Source organism: Opisthorchis viverrini (genome assembly GCF_000715545.1).
Source record: "Opisthorchis viverrini unplaced genomic scaffold opera_v5_105, whole genome shotgun sequence".
Classification (NCBI taxonomy): Eukaryota; Metazoa; Platyhelminthes; class Trematoda; order Opisthorchiida; family Opisthorchiidae; genus Opisthorchis; species Opisthorchis viverrini.
Window position 1 is genome coordinate 1283728 of NW_008751759.1, and position 21071 is coordinate 1304798.

At 45.0% G+C, this 21071-nt stretch overlaps 2 protein-coding genes across 2 annotated transcripts in view; one reads left to right on the forward strand and one right to left on the reverse strand.

Annotated features, from left to right (window-relative positions):
* Nucleotides 1-21071, forward strand: part of T265_05480 (hypothetical protein) — a gene marked incomplete at both ends in the record, with an annotated part of 58333 nt that overhangs the window by 16795 nt on the left and 20467 nt on the right. Inside the window, 6 exons of the mRNA XM_009170491.1 lie at nucleotides 4056-4206; nucleotides 4291-4422; nucleotides 9113-9367; nucleotides 15938-16378; nucleotides 19060-19242; nucleotides 20511-20749. Coding sequence (XP_009168755.1) covers nucleotides 4056-4206; nucleotides 4291-4422; nucleotides 9113-9367; nucleotides 15938-16378; nucleotides 19060-19242; nucleotides 20511-20749 — 1401 coding nt within the window. The remainder of the gene's footprint in view (nucleotides 1-4055; nucleotides 4207-4290; nucleotides 4423-9112; nucleotides 9368-15937; nucleotides 16379-19059; nucleotides 19243-20510; nucleotides 20750-21071) is intronic.
* The window catches only part of T265_05481 (hypothetical protein), a gene marked incomplete at both ends in the record, with an annotated part of 52086 nt that overhangs the window by 9274 nt on the left and 21741 nt on the right, over nucleotides 1-21071 (reverse strand). The window contains one exon of the mRNA XM_009170492.1: nucleotides 13689-13739. Within this exon, the coding sequence (XP_009168756.1) occupies nucleotides 13689-13739 (51 nt within the window). The remainder of the gene's footprint in view (nucleotides 1-13688; nucleotides 13740-21071) is intronic.

The window sequence follows — 21071 nt, forward strand, 5'->3', positions numbered from 1 at the left end:
CCTGAGGAGACTGACGCTAGAGCTGTCTGCATTCTAGGAAATTCAGCGTAACATTTAAGGGGACATTTAGGAAATAGATTAGAAAACAGTACTTTGATTCACCTCAACAAAGGATCACGGATGGTTCCATCAGCAGGTGGAACAAGTAGCGTGAGAATGTAAACAAGACAGCCAAACTATCAATTAGACTTCCAAAAGGGCTTCCTCCTCGGGCTTCAAATCACCCCACATATTGAGCTGGCTTCAAGCTGTAAAGGACGAGCATCTCGACCGGCCGACTGTGGGGTTAGCAAATCGAGGGAAATAAACCACTTTGGAATCAGCAAAAGTTACGTCGTGGAGCCCCTGGAAGTGAAAGTCAGGGCTCAGTCGACTACCGACCAATAAGAAACGTAATGGTCATGTGGTCTGCGATAACAATCAACCAATAGGAGCGCTCGATCGAACAACCACTCACAACCAGTCCTGGTCAGCATCTCGTACAGTGGCACATGTGCACCCTTCCCCAAAGCACAACCATCGACTCACTGCTAAGCTAGAGTTTCCAAAGCCTCACCACAATAGGTAATGAGAAATACGATTTCAGGCTGTCTAGTTTGACGAACCAACCAGCGACCATACATACTATCTCAGCTTCTAACGTTTTCTTCGAGTGTTGATCCTGTCAAATAGTCGGGAGCTGGCCAGTTAGGTCAACACCAACAAGTATTTTTCCGTCGCCCAGCTAGAATTGAATTAGAAACATGAAACGCTTTAACTGGTTGCGACGTTTAGTTTTGACTATGAAATTGACTATGAAAATTGAGTTATCACAATTTGTTACTTGTCGCTCTCCAGTTTGCGTGCCTTCAGTGACCATTGAATGGTTTGGTGCTAACCAGACTCGGGTGGGAAGAAATCGCCTGAATAATGGACCATACATCAACGGTGCGGTTCTCGCATCATCAGCTTCACGTGACCGCTGTAGGGGCGATTCGAGTCAATGATAGATAAATTTGATAGCCACATCTGTTGAGTTGTTCGGATTTTATGAAACCATAGGTTCTTTGCAAGCGCGTCAAAATTGGTTTCAAAATGGGGCTGTCCTAATGGGTGCCCCAGTTTAAATTTTTAGTAAACAATAGAGTGGCACACTATGCTTTACGTCTTTATTGGCCTTCATCATGCGAGTGTAGATCGATGGTTCATATGACCACTGTACTAACAAGTTCGGGCCGATACTATCAAGACCAGCGACCGGTTTTTAATACAAATGGTGAATTGGATTACGAGGTTCATTCTTTCTCCCAATCTGCATTCATCTGACTACCCCATTCTTCTTGCGATGTTAATTTCTTTTCAGGGAACTCAAAACCTTGCGGATTGCTAACATTAACCAAAAAGAAGTGCTCGACAAAACGGTCAAGTTGCATGACTCCTGGTATGAGATGGAAATGATGAACCGCACTGAGAAGTGAGCGTTTTCTTGGTCCGCCACTGTTAAGCCATAATTTTGTATTCTTTAACATGACTATCCGAACAGCGACACTTAAATGTACACTTGTAGATTGATTATTCTTGTTTGATCGTCAGTTTGCTGATGATGGCGATGTTGGGTTCATTTGGATTAGACGAGTCGTATTTTTTTCACCTGACAGTTTTCTCTAGACTTGCGCCAACTTGACTCTAGAAGGTTAAACTTCGCCGGCAAAACTTTAGCGTTCTATTCCACTCGACGAAATGTCAGGGTAGCGAAGCAGTGAAGTCAATTACCAGGAATCTTCGAAATGTGTCATATAGAGGACTTGGCCAAATTTGTAGCTGTAGAGGCCAAAAATTGGATAAACTGAGATGTGGATTGAAAAAGCTATCATTGAGTCCAACAAAAGCTCACCATCTTAGTAATGATCGTACGATTTCGTTGGCTTTGTTTCCTGTGACGTCTGTTCCTTTTTCCATCCGATCTTCCAACTAAATTACTGAGGGGACTAGAGTGTTTCGGTAAAAGTGAGTTACCCCAGAGAGATAACTTTGGTACTGAAAATAAACCTAGCTATTGCACGTTTCTCAATACATCTCAAGATTTCCTCAAATAATGACCAGGTTTCTTTCGATACAGTGTCGGAGAACAGCATTCTTTCGGAGCCTACTTTAGTTTGCCCTCGGATTGTAACAGGACTCCTAATTGTGAAGAACTGGAAAGATGACGTGGATTTTGTTGGAGATTTCATTATGAGCAATGCAGTAGATGTTTGTTGGGAATATTCCTTTCCATGTAGTGCTAAGATTTCATTATGAGCAATGCAGTAGATGTCTGTTGGGAATATTCCTTTCCATGTGGTGCTATCTACTTGTTGTGGACCACTGTTTCCTTAGTGCCTTTACCGTGAACCTGGTGCGCTTGACCAAACCAGGAGAAGCCAACGACCGTGCGAACCAGCTGATCTATTGATCACTGCCGCGTACAAGCGGGTCAAAAAAGTGACCCTAAGAATACAACTCATGTGTCAAGGACGAGTGAAGAACAGCCAATGAAATCTGTCTCAACGAAAACGGTTATTCCATTGGCTGCTATATAGTCCCGTTACGTTCGGAGCTGGTTCTCCTAATACTACTGTTTACTAACTTACAGTGCCGAATGCACATTACACTGTCACAGTACGTTCAACGTGGTGAGCACATTTCTTCCCAGATCAGCACATGTCGAGGTCAATTAACACCTTCGCTAAATCTCGAATCTTTACGCAGAATTGCTTGGTGAGACTGACCTCTGAAATTGGACCAGCGTCCGATGACTACTGCGATCCAGTGAACTTATAATTTTCGTCCTCTGAAGAAAGTGCGCAGGAGGGTTACACCAAACTGGAAGAATGACTCCATCGTCGGTAGCTTTGGTATCAATAAAACTCATCAATTAAACGTCATTATTAAGAACAGCAACGGAAATATTTAGTAGTTGGAAGTTCTCAATATCAAAAAGGAGGGTTAATCGGCAGGAAACAGCTAAAGCCGACTTCACTTTATCAAATCTTAGCTGCTCAATAAGTGGATAACATTCCTGTGATGCACACCACCCAGCGTAAATTGCACTCAGCTACAAATCAGTTTGGTTTAAACTGAAAACCCAACTGAATCCCACCATGTGTCAGGTATCGCAGGTTTTTTTCTTCAAGAGAACTACTCAGTGGAATGTTGGCGTAGATTGTCGTTCACCGAGCTGAGCAATTCGACTACAAACGCCTCATGACCAATGGAGACGAGATCATCAGTAGTGGAGCGTATTGATTGGTCACTGGTTGTAACACAAATCAATCATCTACAAGAAAACCAATCAAAAAGTTGCTCAAAACTTTTCGACAGCCTACGACAAGCCTCGCCTTTTTTAAGGCGGATTACTCGATTTTCGCGCATTTCCTACAGTCTGCGTTCAAACAGAACATAAGGGTCGTGGAAACTGAGTTTGTGCAGTGAGTCTTTGTAGCCTCGTCCATTCAAAACAGAGTGTGCCTGCGGAGAAAAGTACCATTTTGACCGGTGTCGAGGGTGTAGGGTCAAACAAGGCAGCACTTTACTTGACACCTCTTGTTACTGCCCTTCGAAAGGATTGCATACAAAGACATGACTCATGCAGGACACTGACCTGGAATTTCCCAAGAATGGTCTCTGTTAGAAGATGTTTTTGTAGGAGTGGGGTTAATTTGTTGAAGACTTGGCCATAACAATGAGATTATCAAAAGCACTGCAGTAGGGCTTGTAAAACCGTGTTCAAATGAGTGATTCCCAAGCACTTTTTGTGCAGTTAACGAGGAAAATAGTCAAGAAAATTAATTTATCAACCAGTTTGGTTTCAAAGTAGTGAATTTCGACATCTGGAATTTGACTTAAGCTCACCTGTCTGTTTAATGCCATGTCACTCAGGTCAAACCATCATTTTCACTCTACCTGTCGCCAGTATTAACTTATTTCATACTTGTGCTATTTGTATAGATTAACTAATCAGCAATCGATGTTCCATTCTAGCTGATACATCCGTTTTTACTGACTTCCCAGTCAATGATTGTTTTGTTCCACTACAGAGCACGTTATCTGCAACGCCTTCATGTTGCGGAACAAGACCGCAGGGACATAGCTGAGGAAACAACCAAGCTCGCCAGAGAACGAGATGCATACATTCGTCACTGCAAAAAGCTCCAGACTCAGGTCGAAGTTCTGAAAGACAATGTCAAGGTAATGTAGCTTTCAACGGTTTTTTTGGTGCGCACCAGATGACCCCTGGGGCTTGACTCCCTCTCTCTGTGTTTTAACACACAGCTTGTTGAACAACTGTACGACAAAGCGAGGGCAAGATACATTGTCACTCCACGTTATGATGGGGAAATGTTGCAGCGGAAGCGCCGACTTGCCAGAGCCATTGGTCACCTTCAGCAAGAACTGGAAGATGAGGTAAGTGCGATTTGAATAAGCCCATATTACACATACCAATGTCCCCCTGCAATTATGCATATATATGTATAACAGGTACGCATCATTTTAGGTCGAACCGCACTCCAAAAGCCAACTCCTTGTGCGATAAACAACTGCCGATAATCGATCGTGGTCGCATAACACAGCGTATTAAAGTCCTTTCAGAAACACCCTCAGGTTTTTCAGCCCAGGTGCCTTTTTGGGGGTGGTCTACATTCTGCAATAACTTTTCTCGTGGATCTCTCGTAGTTTCCGTAATGTCAGGGCGTGCCCAGACATGGGAAAAGTACATGTGCAGAGAGTGACGCATCCCCAAGGTCACCATCGGTACGACACGTTCGGAAAGCAGGTCCGTTGGCGGAGCTCACCAAACACGGCTTAGCAACATACGACCAGCATAGTGGGCCTGAAAGTGTTCATGACCGGAACACCGCCATTGGCTGTACAGAACGAACAAGTGAATGACCATATTTGGCCATTTAGTAATCCTATATATGAATATTTACGCAGAAGCTATATGTTTTATCCTGACAATACAGCCGTGTCCGGGGTTCTCTGTCTTCTCCTTATCGCGTAGTCTGGCGGACTCAGTTCAGGGGTAATCAATAGACGGCCACTCACGATACAACACGTAACATACTAAGAAATCAACTGTCCAACCTCCGCCTTGAAATCAATAATGAAGAAGTCTATTCGGAAGGGTATGATATCTTCAGAAACTGTCATTTTGCAGCTTTCTGCCATCGCCAGGAGTATACGGTCGTCTAGGTGAGACAATCTTATTACATGGGTCCCAATCACTAACAGTCAACTCGGTTCCAGTCTTACTACAGTGTTCTCCTAGCACTTGCCTCGTACGAAACTCTGAAATCCACGTTTCACGGACTTGTTGTCCTTCAACCTCATTTCTTTTACAAGCAGTTCTTTATGTGTAATCGCAGGTGAGTTTAGAAAAACACCCTGGGACTCAGTTGCTCTTAGGCAGCATAGTCTAGTTTCTTCGGAAATAAGACATGACTGCCTCACCCGAACTTTTGCCTCAAGATAGTCCGAGCATTCCCCCAATATGTGGGCGGCCAGAGGATTATCTCAACTGGAGCTGTGTAGAGCTATCCTCATTGAAAGCCTTATGAAGACCACAGTTGGACGTCTAAATGTGTTCTACATGAGAACCATCTTGTGAAGCCGTATTTGCCATGATTTGTCGCATGTGGTATAGCCAGACGTAGATGCTTCCTAATCAAAAAAGACCATCTTTTCCTCTCCCTTGTCAGTAACCCGCCTGCTTCCTTTCTTCACTTTATCTCCTTTGAAATATCCACACATTGTCGCCGAACAACAATGTGGCAGCTATAACTACTGTACACCACGTACGCGTTTGTTACAGCTATTGATGACGATGATGGTGATGATAATGACATCAACTAGCAAAGCATGCGGTCCGGATAATCGATATTCAATCTCATTAGAACTACGCGCCTTTGTCACCTGCTCCCTACTGACTTACTGACTCGCCGGATTTACCCATGCTTTCAGAAAGGATCATCTATTGTTACGGATATGTTTGCACAAATTAGTGCCGCTCCATTGCTTGGAATCCTTCGATTAGGGATTCTGTCTGTAGGGGATATTCCTAACTTTCTCCAGGTACACTATCATTCCTGATGTACGCCCCGTCACTATTGCTACCGGATGTTCGGATCTATCCGAGCCTCAGAGCAGTGATAGTAGGGTGACACTCCCGCCTTTTCATAGCCTGAGTTGCTGCTCAATACACCAAAAACTCTGGCCATTCCCAAAGACCAATCCCACTTTCCTTGTTATTTTCTCTAATTTAGTAAAGATCCCCCTGTTCGCAATCTGTGAACATCATTTGCATTGATATTCCCTATGGCAACCAAAGTCTCTCCTTCTTTTTCAGCGAAACTTCACTAATTTATCTAACAAGCCTATTGTGAATGGGTGGGCACTTTAATCATGATAACTCATTGAATGGTTTTCAACAAGCTCACAAGCTTTCCCTGTCTGGGCACATTTAGTTAGTTTTTGGTTGAGTGGCAATCCTTTTCTTGCAACATTTGTGTCTAGACTCTCATTATTGCGCGAAACTCTCCACATTGTCTATTTTACTCTTCCCAAAGCAAGAAGACAGATTACATTTTAGAATCTGGCTTCTCTAAACTGGTTTCTTTTGATACAACAGATTTCTTTCCCCCTCCTCTCCAGGGTCACACATAATGGATTGTGTTAATCATTCGGAGAAAGAAAACAAATCGTGGAACTATGTAAGAACCTTCAATAGTTCGGGCGATTGTTGGAAGAACCACTGACCCAACATTTACCCTATATTTAGCCAACATCCTAGTCAAACGACCATCTTTTATTGGATCTCATCATCATCGTCACTGCCACTTGTAATAACCGCGTACTCGTACAGTGGTTGTAGCTGCCGCAGTTTGGTTCACCGATGATTTGGAGGGGGGTAGGTAGCTGCGCATTGGAGGCGGGAGCTGATAAATTGGTGCATAAATCCAGTATTTTCAGTGGGTGGTCAAGGGGGGATTGGGAAGGGAGCTATGCATTGAAGGCAATAGCTTGGATGCATGAGCGCTGTTGAGTGTGCGACTGGGCCATGTCTGACAATGTCTCTAGTCATTGATATGGCTCGTCTCGGGGTCCCCATCCAGGAAGACGGCAATGACCAGCGCAGCTGAGTTTGCTGGTAATGGCTTTCATACTTCGCTGCCAAGTCATTGTTTGACCACCTCTGGCTCTCTTCCACCCACCTGGAGATATTCGAACACACGAATTGGTCACCTCCAACTTACTCCACAAAACCCACTGATGATTCAATCGAATTTGGTTCTGCGAACAAACCAGGGCTAGCAACATTGGTCCCACGTAGTTCATCTGAATCTGCTTGAAGTCTGTTCTACCATCTCCGTGGAAAATATGTTTTCCGAAAACCCGGAGACCACTCCTACTACCAGACTACGGAGGAGTTTTCATCAGTATCTTGAATATCTGCCCAACTGAAGCTTTGGTACATCCCTATTGCAGTCTTTTGGGGGATATCATCCTGTTACGCGAAAAAAATACAACCCTACGTGGGGTTCAGATAACTCGGTTATTGGATGTGTCGTGCCCGAGGCGGGCGATGCAACGGACTAGGATGGCGGGTATGTGGTTTTGATCTCAGCTTTCCAGTCTAAGAATTGAACAGTAAAGTCATGCGGGAACTACCGTGGAATCAGTCTAACAGCCGTGGCATCCAGTGTGCTTTCAGGCGTTTTTTGTGCGGGCTAATCGATTACAGGGTGTGACAGTTTTGCCCTGGCTGAGAATGCATCGACCATTTTCTACTTTGAGACTGGTTCTTGAACTAAGTGACTAATTCGAACGTCTCACGCTGGTCATTTTTCTTGATCTGAAAGCCGCTTTTGACGCTGTTGATCGTCCGAATATTTGACGGTGTCTAGGGATCGATTATGTACCTTTTGAAATTATATCTAATGTAAGGACATTTTGTGCGAACTCCTACGGACAGGTATACGCAAGCTTTCGCTCGAGCTCACCAAGTCCAACAATGTAAGACAGGTGTGCTCTCTCGCCTTCCCTCTTCAAATTGTTATTGATGCTAAAACAGTTCCCATGCCTTCCTTCGAAACCTCCGGGGCGTTCTTCTACAGGCATTGAGGGTGCGGACCATATTGCTCTTCTGTCGCACGGTTCGGTGTGCACTTCACGCCCCCAAAGTGTTAAATGCTGCTACAAGAGTGGGTGGGATAAAACCCGAAACCCCGTGCTTACAGGCAAACCAGTCGACGTCACAGGTAAATTTGTTTACCTAGGCAAGTGAGCTGGCTGGAGACGAGAATGCTTCCTGTGTTCGGAAGGCCAGAGCACCTTTTGCCAATCTCCACTACTGATAATACCGCAGTAATGTCATTTTGTTTGTCAGAGACTGTGTGCTGTTTGCAATGGTGAAGTCAGAAAAGGTGGACTTACTCTCGGAGAACCTATGAAAGCTGTCAGCGCCTGATCATCAGTGTCTCCGATTCGCTGACTGGGTCTTTTGAGAAAGTCGGATTGGCGCTACTGTGGTACGCTGGATGAAAGGTACCCTCCCACGATGGATGATTCACTTACGCTCCATAGGTTAAGCTGGTTGGAACATTTTCTGCCCATTCCAGAGGGCCGTATGTATCGCAAAGTTCTTTTTGCCGAGCCAGCTGAGTAGATGCAACCGAGAGATAGTCGGTTTATGACTTGGCAGCAAACTCACTCCGGTTGCCGCCTACCTTCTCCCTGGATGGGGACTTCGGGACTAAACTCAACAGTGGTCAGTGACGCGGGAGACATGCCCCAATCATGAATGAGGTAGCGCTCTCCAATTTTCTGATGACCGAACTTGTGAAAGACGGAGCTAATATATCCCTGGTACATAGTTTATACCTGATTAACTGGACTGACTAACCCCCTTGAGCACCTTGCAAGAGACTGACCCTCTCTGTCTTGAAATGAGGTATAGACTTTCCGTTCCAATAATAAGACTTTCAAAAGTTGTCTTTAAATCTTACAGTTCTTTGAGTTTATATACAACGATTGGACCAATGAGAGTTAACGAGTGTTTTCTCCAGAGAACCACTGTTTTTCTTCCAATGTACAGCATAAACATACCGCCACCGAAGTTGCTCATCTGAGCAGGACAGTGGGTGCTTCTGAACGAAGACTGGCTTTGATGGAATACCTGAGAGCTGAGAACTGGGAGCTAATTCGGTTAACCACGACTTTGACTGAGGGCTTGGGTAAAGCCATTTTTGAGTACACAAATGCACGAAACAAGCATGAACGCTTGTTGGAAGATCTTGAGGAGAAGAACAGGGAAATGCAAGAACATCAGAAGGCCTTGGATGAACTAGGAGTAAGTTGGCTCATTCCCAAATTCCGTAATACGTTTCCTTTTGATTGCACTTATTTGTCTTAGTCTACTGCTGTTACAAATATTACAGAAGGTTTTCACCTTGCCGTATTCAACTATGCAGTATATGGCATAATAGTGTGCTCGTGATAAGGCAGAAGTTCATGGTAATTCTCTATTGTAGTTCACAGTAAGTCAGAAGAACACGTAAGTAGGGACATGGGTGTATTATGTACATGCGGCCAACTTGGTCCGCTTTCGTGGCGGGTCAGCAAACAACCGAGTACATATCCAGTCAACCCACAGCGCTCACGCGAGCCAATCGATCGGCAAGTCACACGACAGATCGATGGTGGAACGACGAACGGACACGCACACGCGCAAACTCTGACACACTGAAGCAGCCAGTAGTTTCTTAAAAACTGTGTAACAGAGGCTTCTTGGGCATCCCTACCAGCCACTTGGCTAACCGGTGAGAAGACGAAGCATTCCAAGCTAGAATTATGAGAACACATTCATGAGGTTTGGGACTTTAAAAGGTGGCAAAGCTGGGCCTTATGACAACTGGTTGGGTCGATCTTATTGAATTCAGTGGGAGAAATGAATAAGTGTATTGAAAGAATACATACATATATAATCTGCACCAGTAGCATATTGTTAGACTGCTCGTCCGACAAAAAACTTGGACGTATTAAACGAAACAGTTTTCAGCTTAAACTGACATTACCAGACAGATTAGCTTGGTTTTATACCGCTTCTCGTTCTGAACAGAATTGGATTTGAATTCAATAAGTTGGTCAAAAATGTTCAACATCCGCTTCTGTGGAGGTGCGGTCGATATTTTTGGACTGGAAGACAATCATAGCGCCTCTATGTGAACGTTCCAGTTAATATTAGAAAGATTGTTCACGTGATTCCCAATGTCGACTGGAAAACTGCTAACGGGCTACGAATTCCTCAGTTTTTCTGGGACTTCTCATATCTTCAGGACTGTGTGCATTTAACTATGGTGTGGCAGTCGCTGATAAAGTTAATGTGGTAAGCAAACGATAAACTATCTGTAATAAACGAAGAATGAGTCTGCCTTTCGTTCAACCAAATGAGACATCGATTATTTAGAGCACGAAGCGGAATCACGACCGCAATTTTCGATCAATAGCCAAGCGGTGCGTTTGCAGCTGAGTCAAAACTCATCAAGCAGATAGGGATAGAAAAGTTAACCTTTTCAAGATTTGATATTGGTGATTTAGTGTGACCAAAAAGTGAGTGGCCTGTGGGCACCGCACCTTGAATAGTGATGCATGCGACAGATAAGTGCTTTAGCATAGTGTACCTGACGTGGAGAGTACTGACAAGTTGCAGGACTCGACTTGTGTCTAAGGCTTCTCTCGATGTATTTGTATCAGGAGGGTCAGCTTCCTGAAAGCAACCACCGAATGCCCGAAATATACTGAGACTCTCAGCTCCGCTAGATGCTGACCAGACAGACAACACCCCCTCAATATGTAGCGCGTCACAGCCGTGTAGCAAACCCAGACACAGCGGGTCAGCGTTGATCAAGGTCAGACAACGCCCCCGCAATATGCAGCACGTTACAGCCTCCTACTAAGGTCAGACCGCGTGCGTCAGCATTGGACCAAGTTCAGACAATGTCCTTCCAATAAGTAGCTTGAGAACGTTGTACCTTCTCGCTCACGCTCTCGTTCGAAATATAGCTGTTGTGTTTCCTTCTGTGAGTCTTTTTTCTCCGGCATTGGGCACTGGAGGGGGTCAGCAGCAGATACCACAGATTGGCGAATCAGCAGATATAACAATCTGGTTTAAAGGAGACCTTTTATGATAGACAGAGAAGGCAGAATTCATTCTTTTGTCTGGGTTTTCTGTCCACGAGAATGGTCTAGCGGACCATTCCAGCAGTGCGGACGGACGTTGCACCACATGTTCGCTATTCCAGTTCCAAAACGTTGAGCACTATAGGCAAAATTCGGAACTTAAGTCACTGTGGGATTGAATTACACTTTGACAGGGTAATGTCATTCAGCTACATGCAGGTTGAGATTGCTTGATTCCAGTTCACCGTCCGCACGTTACACTGTTAACTAAACTCTTTTATCGACCGCTGTGACATGACATTGTACCCTTCCTTGCTATTGATTAATTCGACCAACCAATTACAGAAACACAAGCGTAACCGATGAGTACTCACTGGCTGCGCGTCCATTAGGCGGATTCAGGCACGCCATACAAAACGACATCTAGTCTAGCGTGTAACAGAATAATCAACAGGGTGAAAAAACCTCTCCAATGCGTTCTGTCCGCGAATGCGTCCGATCGCGTATGCCTGTGATTGATATGTGTGTGACGTGATGCGTTCGCCAACCTTCATCAAACGGACGGTTAAAGTGGCAAAACGATCATTCCTGTGCCGTGTGATGGTAGCGATTCGAAACTTTTTTCTCGCAATTATTGGCCGTAACCGTCTGCAAGTTTGATCACGCATTAGAGGAGCTAACTGTCCATTACAACACAAGGTTATCGGCGAAGCATTTATGGGCTGTGTTCTGCTGAGCAGCACTCAGCAAACTGTAAAACTGATTTTACGTCAGTTGGATTGTGTAATGACCGGTAGAATGGAAATGTTTGTGACACCGGTTTTAAAAGCGTATATGACAAAAAATGCAGACGCTTCCAGATGGATAGAGGAACAGGATAAAGGCAGAGCGATCGCAACTGAATGAATAGTTTACAAAATTCGCCACGCATTCAGAAGTTCACTGTAGAATCCTTTGGAGTCTTGGCATAAACCCGGGCTACAAAGACGAACATTATGCTTCTCATCCAAAATGCACAATGTTCCGAGCACTGTTTTGAAGAATTTGTCCAGTGTCGTTGAAGATAACTGTTTCAAGATGAGTAACTTGGGGACTAAATGACTGATGCGCCCTTCGTCTGTCTGATCGTCTAAGTTGCTTCGGCCTATTCGAGCGCTCGTGAAAGATCCCTTGACCCAGGTGGATTGCAGACCCTGAATGACACATCACGCAACCGATTCCTGAGACTGTCATCCTACCATTTCGTAGCCGGACCGCGTAGCCAAGTTCTTGTCTCTATCTGCTGGGTTTGTATTGATCATGGTTCGCAAAATGGGCCTCTATGCGACCCTGCTGTTGGTCGGTTTCTCTAGGGATGTAGGGCACCATTCCCCTACGCTTCCACTGCGTATCTAGGCGTAATTTCCACTTGGTTAAGTAGCGATATTCATTGGTAGTTTGGTTCATCCATCTAATGGGGACCCAACCTTTTTTGACTTGCCCGACTGATGTGAATAAGAACATCTAATCTTAAAGCATGACATGGCTGTTGGCTTGACGCAACACACCATTCTCAAGGTTTCTGAAACATCTTGGCAGTTCACAGTCAGTTTAGACTTTCTTGGTGCTCACCAGGTCCCCGGGGTTTCCGTCAAACTTGGGTTCTCTCTGAACCCAAATTGGAAACAATTTTCTAAAGATACTCATTGCCTACCAATATGACCTTGATGGGACACTCGCATGGATCCCAACTGGGTCCCACGGACAGCATCACAAAGATGACGGAAGAAACCATCCGTCCTCCATTGCCTCTTAGTTGACGGCTTATTTTCGGAGTGAAATTTTTACCAGGAAGGTTATGCACGTCTAGAGGTGCTGGTATGCATAGGGTGTGTCAGGTAACCGACAGGTAAACTACGAACAGTTTGCGAAGCTGTTTAACGTCAGCAGCAGTCGTTGGATTCAAATGGATACAAGCTCGAGGACTGCATCTACTTGATGAGCTCAACAAATAGCAAAACCGGCTCTGAGCTGTCAAAGAGTTTTCAGCAACCTAATGAGTAATGTGTCACGTCTATAAAATGTATTGCGAATATCGTACCAAATGAAACATGAGGCAGCTTTTGTTGAGGTTCCCGAGTGACGCGTAGGTTCGATAATCCCGAATATCAAAAGGAAGAATTGGGTTCGTAATTCTACGGCACTATTTACGCATGGGTAAGCAAATGTGTACAACAAACCACAATTGTTCACGTTCGTAGCGTTAACAAGTTCACAGGTCTGTCACTGACCGGCACAGGGCAGTGTCAACGTTCGCACACCAAACAACGGTGAGCGGAATGATGGCTCAGCAGCGTGGGTTGCGGTCGTCCCTTCGACTGGCGGTCTCTTGATTCTTATTGGACGTGCGATCACACGGAACCCATGAGAAAACAAGTCAAGGCAGGGTCAGCAAACGCGAGACGAAAGTGCATAGGTAAAGAGGTAAGCAGCGAACATTCACACAGACACACTTGTCAACACAGGAGTGTCGGAAAGGACGGCCTCTGTAGCAAGGTGAGTGGCTGGTAGGAATAAGCAAAAAAAGGAGACCAGAAGTACATAGGCGGAGTAAGCAAATGAATGGGGGAATTATCATAAGGTCAAGTTAGATTCAATAGCCTGGTGCAGCACATTCAGTCGCTCAACGACACCACAAAAGAGACTCAGCTGGGTCACCCATCAGAACCAAATTGATGCGCAAATTTGTCGAAATTTGTCTAGTCAGTTTACTGTGATATCTCGAATATCACTCCGGGTGAAACAAGGAATGGAGTTTGCGTAGCCCACTCAGTTAAAGACTATCACAACCCGGGGATTTAGCTGGGAGTCAGCTGAATCTCCCGTTTAAAAGAAACTGATTTGCAAATCAGTGTATTTCGAAATTGCACAATGGCTAACATGATACCTCGCAATGCATTCATGGGTCGTTGAAGAGAACAATGAAGAGAAATGGAAAGCTATGGGTTAGTATCAATACCGCATACTAAACACGAAAAACGCTGTATATCTGATTCGCAAGAGGCCACATAACTGGGCAATGCGGTGAGACGTTTCGGTGTTTCATTCTCGGGTAAATGATTATAAATATGAACCCGAACAATACACTCATTTGCAAATCAATTTGGTTTTCACGGGAGACTCCACTGAATCTCTCGTTTATGATGTCCTTCAACTGAATGTGCTACACACAGGCCGCTTTATGATTCAGTTGGCACGATATTCAAGATATCGCAGTATATTTTCATAGAGGAAACTACTCACAAGAAGAGTTTTCAGCAACCTTGTGAGCAGTTTCCTTTATGAACCCGAGCAGTTATCTTTGCTGGGTAAGAGAACAAGACCGAAAAATCACATGAACACTCGACATTCTCTCGGGAATTAGGTAGTTCCTCCTTCCGCACTGCAAGGAGATCTGGTAGTTCAGCTGCCTTGACAGCACTTTTCAATCCCCTTCTCCGACATTCCTTTCCTGCTTTCGCTTTACTTTACAACTCACCACTTTTACAGTTGTGTTCACTTGCCAGCTGTTCCATCTACCGTGACTGCTTGTAATGCAGAGGACACATCTCCCTGGAACAGCTGGCTCACCCAACGCGCTCCTTATCTCTACTGACTAGATTCCAAGAAGTTCAGAATGTCCACCCGGGAATCCGAACTGCCCGACTAGTAATTTCCCACTCAGACGAAGCAAATATGCTAGAAATAAGAACGAAAGTGGAAAACGTCGGTCTCCCACAACATGTTCTATTATGTTTGGGGCGTACGGAGCAGCATTGCTATTCGTGAGCCAAAGGACGTAAACTATGCTGCACAAAGATCACTCAGTTTTGATAAATCTCTTTATTTATTATTTATTGTATAGTCTCGCATAGATGCATATCTGTTGTATCTGCTGCTTCGCCAATCCGTGGTATTTGCTGCCGACCCGCTCCAGTGCCCAGTGCCGGAGAAAAGACTCACAGAAGCGAACACAACAGCTATATTCCGAACAAGCGAGTGCGTGGGCGTGAGTGGGTGCGAGTGCGAATGTACAACGGTCTCAAGCTAATTATTGGAGGGACACTGTTTGAACCCCGTCCAATGCTGACGCACACAGTCTGGCCTTGGTACGAGGCTTGACTTGCTGGCATATTGCGGGGGCGTTGTCTGACCTTGATCAACGCTGACTCGCGCTGTCTGGGTTTGATACAAGGCTGTGAGGGGTTGCATATTGAGGGAGCGTTGTATATCTGGTTAACATCTAGCGGAGCTGAGAGTCTCGGTAGTTTTCGGGCATTCAGTGGTTGCTTTCAGGAATCTGATCATCCTGATACGATCAGATACAATGACGAACCGAAACGTGGACTGTTCGGCAGCAGCGCAGTGCCTGGTTTTTCCCATTCGATCATTTATGGGACTCTTATCTGTTCGTAGGTTCACGATGCCTCGGATGTACTTTTGCATGTCTTGCTCCCTGAAGCCGTGTTCATGACTTGTGGCAATCATTTGCACGGTTTGTGTTGCGCGAGGCAGTTTTATCTCTGTATCAAGCGTTTTTTACCTTGAGTTTTGAATGAGGGCCACAGAAGCTTTTGATTTCCCACATAATGAGTCTTGAATCTACATAAAACAAGGTTCTAACGGACATTTGATCCTTTGATAAACTAAAGACAGTTTCATCACAGTTCGATTGTCAAAGCACGATATTTCGCATTTCTTTATTGAAAAAAAAACTTTTTAGTCCCGTTTGGCAGATGTATCAGCCATGTATACAAAAATGAAATTGGAACGCAACAAGTGTGTCAGTCTTCTCCAGGCTTCGGTCAAACTCGCATTGGACACGCGCGAACGTCTACGCATACACATGAACGAGGCGGAAATCATCATTTTCCGTCTGCAACGGCAAGACCAGGAATTGTTCCGGGAACGATCCTTGTACCAGAGCTCTGTTGTGCAAAGAGATCACAAGCGAAACGAATTGTGTAAACTACTCCATCTGCATGCAGAACAAAATTCCAGGCGTGAGCAAATGAGACGTTCCATTTATCGTATCAATTCCATGTTCAACCAGACTGAGGCCGAGACGTTAGGTGTCAAGAAAGCCAAAGAACGCAGCGCTCAGATTCGTAATGAACGTGCACTGTTGCTAATTGAACGCAATCAAGAAGTCTATATCCTTCAGGTGCGTTCTGTGCTGACCGAGTCCTTTTGTTCTCTTCCGAATTTTTAACTGAATCCAGTTTATTTTCATAAAGAAAATTACTCACAAGGTTGCTGAAAACTCTTCGACAGCGCACGACCGGTTTCACCCTTCTTTGGGGCCCGTCAGAGAGGCGCAGTCCCCGAGTTTCCGTCAACCTTATATTCTAGTTGAAGCCAGTTTAATCTGGTTCAAGTGTATGCAGGGATTTCTGGCTATTTTCTGCGGACCGAATGGCGGTGAGGGCTACTGCGGAGCCGCTGTTCATATCGGACCTTCGGTACTGGTGCTCCATATATTCATATCATATGATTAGAACCGGTCCATCTGTATGTCTTGGTGAATTCATTTTTGTCAGGCATCCCAGTGAGTGATGATCATTGTCTCCCATCTCCTCCCATGCAGTGCTCATGGAAATCGCCACCTCGTTTGATTCCACCTTCAGTTCTCCTCTTCCACCCATTAGCTTAGACTACTACGGCAAATTGAACTTCAGGTGTATAGTTTCTGAAAACTCTTCGACAACCCACCAACGGTTTTGCCTTTCTTACGGCTAATCAATTAGACGCAGTCCCCGAGTTTCCATCGACCATGGGTTCTGCATGAATCCAATTTGGATGCTCAGTTGCCAACTAATTTGGTCTAAACGAGAGACTTAGCTGAGTTCCAACTGAATCACCGGTTGATGATCCACCGGCTACTGTAGAGCCTTTTCAGTGCCCAGCTGTCATGTCACACGAGGGAGGTACGAAGGCTGGGATGCTGTGTAGTCAGGTAAATGAGTAAACTTCTCAGCCTGAACTGCCAAGCAACATACGAAAGTTGTGCCACAGGTTACTGATACAATCATCATCATCATCATCATTGACAGCATGACGATGAAACAAAGGCTAGCACGACATTAGTACCTTAATTCACCAGAGTCATCCAAATGTGTCGTCGCTAAATACCACAGCTCTTCATCCACGGCTTTCGGTCGCGATTCATGACCCAAACTGCCCTATTCATCAGAGGAAAACCTTATGTTTCGTTTGTGAAATAACGTACTAACTCCTGTAAGCTTTACTTCAGAGGGCGCGCACCTTTTTCCATGCATGCAAAACTTCTTTTCGAAGAGTTACGGAAATATTTCGATTATATCAGTATTTCTCAGGCAATCTCGCGGCTAGTCAGTCCACTGTTCCTAGGATCTACCAAAACAGCGACTAGCATGTGTGAGCTCCCGGTTTTGCCAAATATGTAGCCGGTGACTTCGCTCCTAATATAATAGAATCGCCCAGCTGTAACACCCTTCCGATGCCTAGCTGCCATGCTACCCGAAGGAATCACGAGGCTGGGATAGTGACGGGTTGCCCAAGCCTGGACAGGGGAAGTCGAGAGGCAGATATCGGGTCCGAACCACGGGCCTTCCGGTCAATAAATTCGGGCTCTAACCACTTGGTCCATCTCACCCCCAATATACTTAACATACTACTCAAAATGAGGTGGCCTTCTGCAGTCCATTCAGTTGAGGAAGCACACCATAAACTAGAGAATCAGCTGGATTCATACGGATCACCCGTTTGGAAACCACAGCAAGGTGTACAAGAGTATCAGCGCATTACTTCGATTCTGTTCTGACGGTCGTCTGAAAGTTATCTGCAAACAATGTTTCCCTGAAATCCTGTGTAGGATAAGGGTTCGATGGGTGAAGCCGTTCGCTTAAGTGATTTCACTATCGGCGAAAAGAGCCTAATCAAAAAATGTTCATAGCAAACTGGCTGTCAATTTTTTTCCAAAACCGGGTGCGCCGTTTGTCTAACAGCCCCCGTCATTGGTTACCGTTTATCTGGAATCGAATTTCCAAGGTGAGAATTGTTTCTAGTTAGCTGGATTGTTGTTCGGTAATTAGGTATATCCGCAGGTGAGAGTAGTGCGCCAGAATGGACAGTTAACGCCGGTCTTCAGAACTTAATCGACCCTTCTAATTGTACGGCTCTGTGTGGACGTTCCCGGAGCTGTCAGGTTAAGTGATCTGCGGTTGTGGAAAATTCACTGTTCACTCAGACAAACTTGGCAGCGGTTTTAGATCAACCAAGGTGATGCAAGGTGGCTTGCAGCCGGTCTGGTTTAAAAAAGTACAAAATTCATGCAGAGTAGGACCCACTTAGCCACTCCTCATCCCCTCGACGCAAACAGACAACCCCATGAAGGTGCCTTAGACCGGAAAAAGAAAGCCAAAAAGCCCGGCTTCAACAATCCCGCCCCCCTATCGTAAGTGTTAGTCATTCCCACTAACGGACAGACGGGGAATCCAGACAGACACCCAGCACTGACCCGTCGTAGGAGATCCTACGGATTGATTTCCTGACTACCTTGAAACCTGATCAACCTGGTAACTTACTCACTTGGCCTGATGAAGCTCCTGTGTCAAAAGCGAAACATCGCCCAGTGGTAAATCCACCGATTGTTTATCCAACCTCTCTGAAACGATTCCTCTGGGAGGTTTATAGCGAACTCGGTGTGTTTAAATGACAAAACCGGAAAGCCAGGTAATCGTTTAGTTTGGCAAGTCCCTCTTTATGCAGATTGCCAGTGGACAAGGACCACGTTTTACGGTCATGAAAACCAAAACAGTGTGTGTACATTAAAACGCCCACTTCCGACCACCTATTTTGTTTTAGGAGCGTATTCTTGCACAAGACGCGGCTGCCCGAGCAGGCCAGTTGACTCTTCTGAGCATACAAGAAGAATATGAGTTTTTGAAACGGTATCGAAATGATCTGGCAAGACACGTGGACCTTGTTCGAAGAATGCTACCAACACACAACAAGCTCTCTGCCGAATTACAGGGACTGATCCATCAGGTTAGTGGTCGTTGCTTTATCCACCTATCCTCGGGTTTTTTTCGGCTATCTGCTGTTTGCTTACCAACGAAGTTGTAATGTTTGGAGGTCATTTCAAGCGCTTTGGAGCTTAGCCTTTCAATACAACGTATGTCTCAGGTCAAACCGACTACTGTTTTGAGGTGATGCGCCAAAATATTGGTAGCCAGGGTCCACTTATTGCTTGTTGATCTCGTCACTGAGTTTGGCAATCCGCTTGCAAACGTTCCGTCGACAAGCACAGTTGGGAGCGAACTATTGCGGACTAATGACGCTCTCCTCGTTTTTGCAAGTGAACTTTCAAGCTCGGAGAACAGAACAGCAACCTCTTGGTCAACAACCAAGTCTATGATCAGCCACCCGTACTGTTAATCGAAGTACGCTTCCTACATGGTGAACGATGTGAACTTTGATGGTGGGCACATTGGTTGGTCGTTGTAGTTGAATGTCGAGAAAATGGCACCAAGAGAATTGTTTATCAACCCTGAGTTTACTCTAAAACCACAAGAATACACCAGAATATAGGGAAGCAATGTTTACAAAGGACAAATGAATTACTCATAACTCCAGCAAAATGGCGGGAGACTGTCAAGAATTTCTAGGTACCCTTTGGTAGATTCGCAATGGAACTTTGGAACCCAAGCGGACCACTGCTGGATGTTTGTGTCGAATTGAGAAATCCGCGAAAAAAGATCAGATATAAAGTGGATGAAAATCTTTTTGGTAGTTTGTGACGCTTTAACGCCAGGAAGAAGACACTGTCTTCTGCAAGGTTGGGAGCGCAAACGGAATGCAAATGAACACTACTAAAAGCGAATTGTGTGAGTAGTATCTTGGCGATAAACTGCGATCAGAACAACGTGTTTCTTAAATTGTCTCATTTATATCATGATTGCATTATGGAACGTTTATTTATCTGCTTGTTGTGTCATTTCGTTAATTCTGATCCGTAAGTTTAAGAAACGTTTCAACGAGGAGAATCTTTGTCATGCTCAAGGTTGAGCAGCGATGTCGACAGTATTCTGTTTCGAATAATAGGCCATCTTGGCAGGTTTACTTCTCATATGGAGTTATTCTCTTTCGTCTCACGAGGTTGGTTGCCCGCTCGGGAGCCACGATAGGGATAAGAACATCCTAGCCAGCCAGATCCAGTTCATAGGCACAAGCCGTTTTTAACCGACCTTTAGGGAAAAACTGGTGGCGATTTCCATATTCAAGTCATTTTAATTTGCCTTTGGTGTTTTATTCAGCTTGTCGGAAGCCGAATGGAACTCAATCGACTTGTAGAACTGGCGGAAGACCCCGATGTTCCCGGTAGACTGCGACTACTGGGCGGGAAGGATCCATCACAGCATGAGTTGTGGATCACTCTGGGTCGATTGGAGCGTCGTATGGCAGCGAAAGAGGAGGACATGGCGGAGAAAAATCTCACCTACGAAGCTGTTTGTCGTCTAGTTGACAGTCTTCAAGTACGGGTAGCTGCAGGAAAGTGAGCGACTTATTCTCTTAATTCATACAAGGCACAGTCGTAGTCTTAAGGCTGACAACATTCAAAAGGGACAAGAAGTTGAGAGATTCTCAGAATGTAAAAGTCATCAAAAGGTTTGTCGGGATCGTGCTAGATGAGTATATGTTTTGAGCCGGACTATTCGGATGGACTCACAATTGGTGTCTACCCAGACACGTTAAATGAATCCACAGACTGTCGTCATCATCATCGACAGCATGACATCAGTGTTCAACACCGGTGCTTCACTGCCGTACAACCATGACTTATTTGAAAGCCTTATTGTGAAGAAAAGAATAAAGGT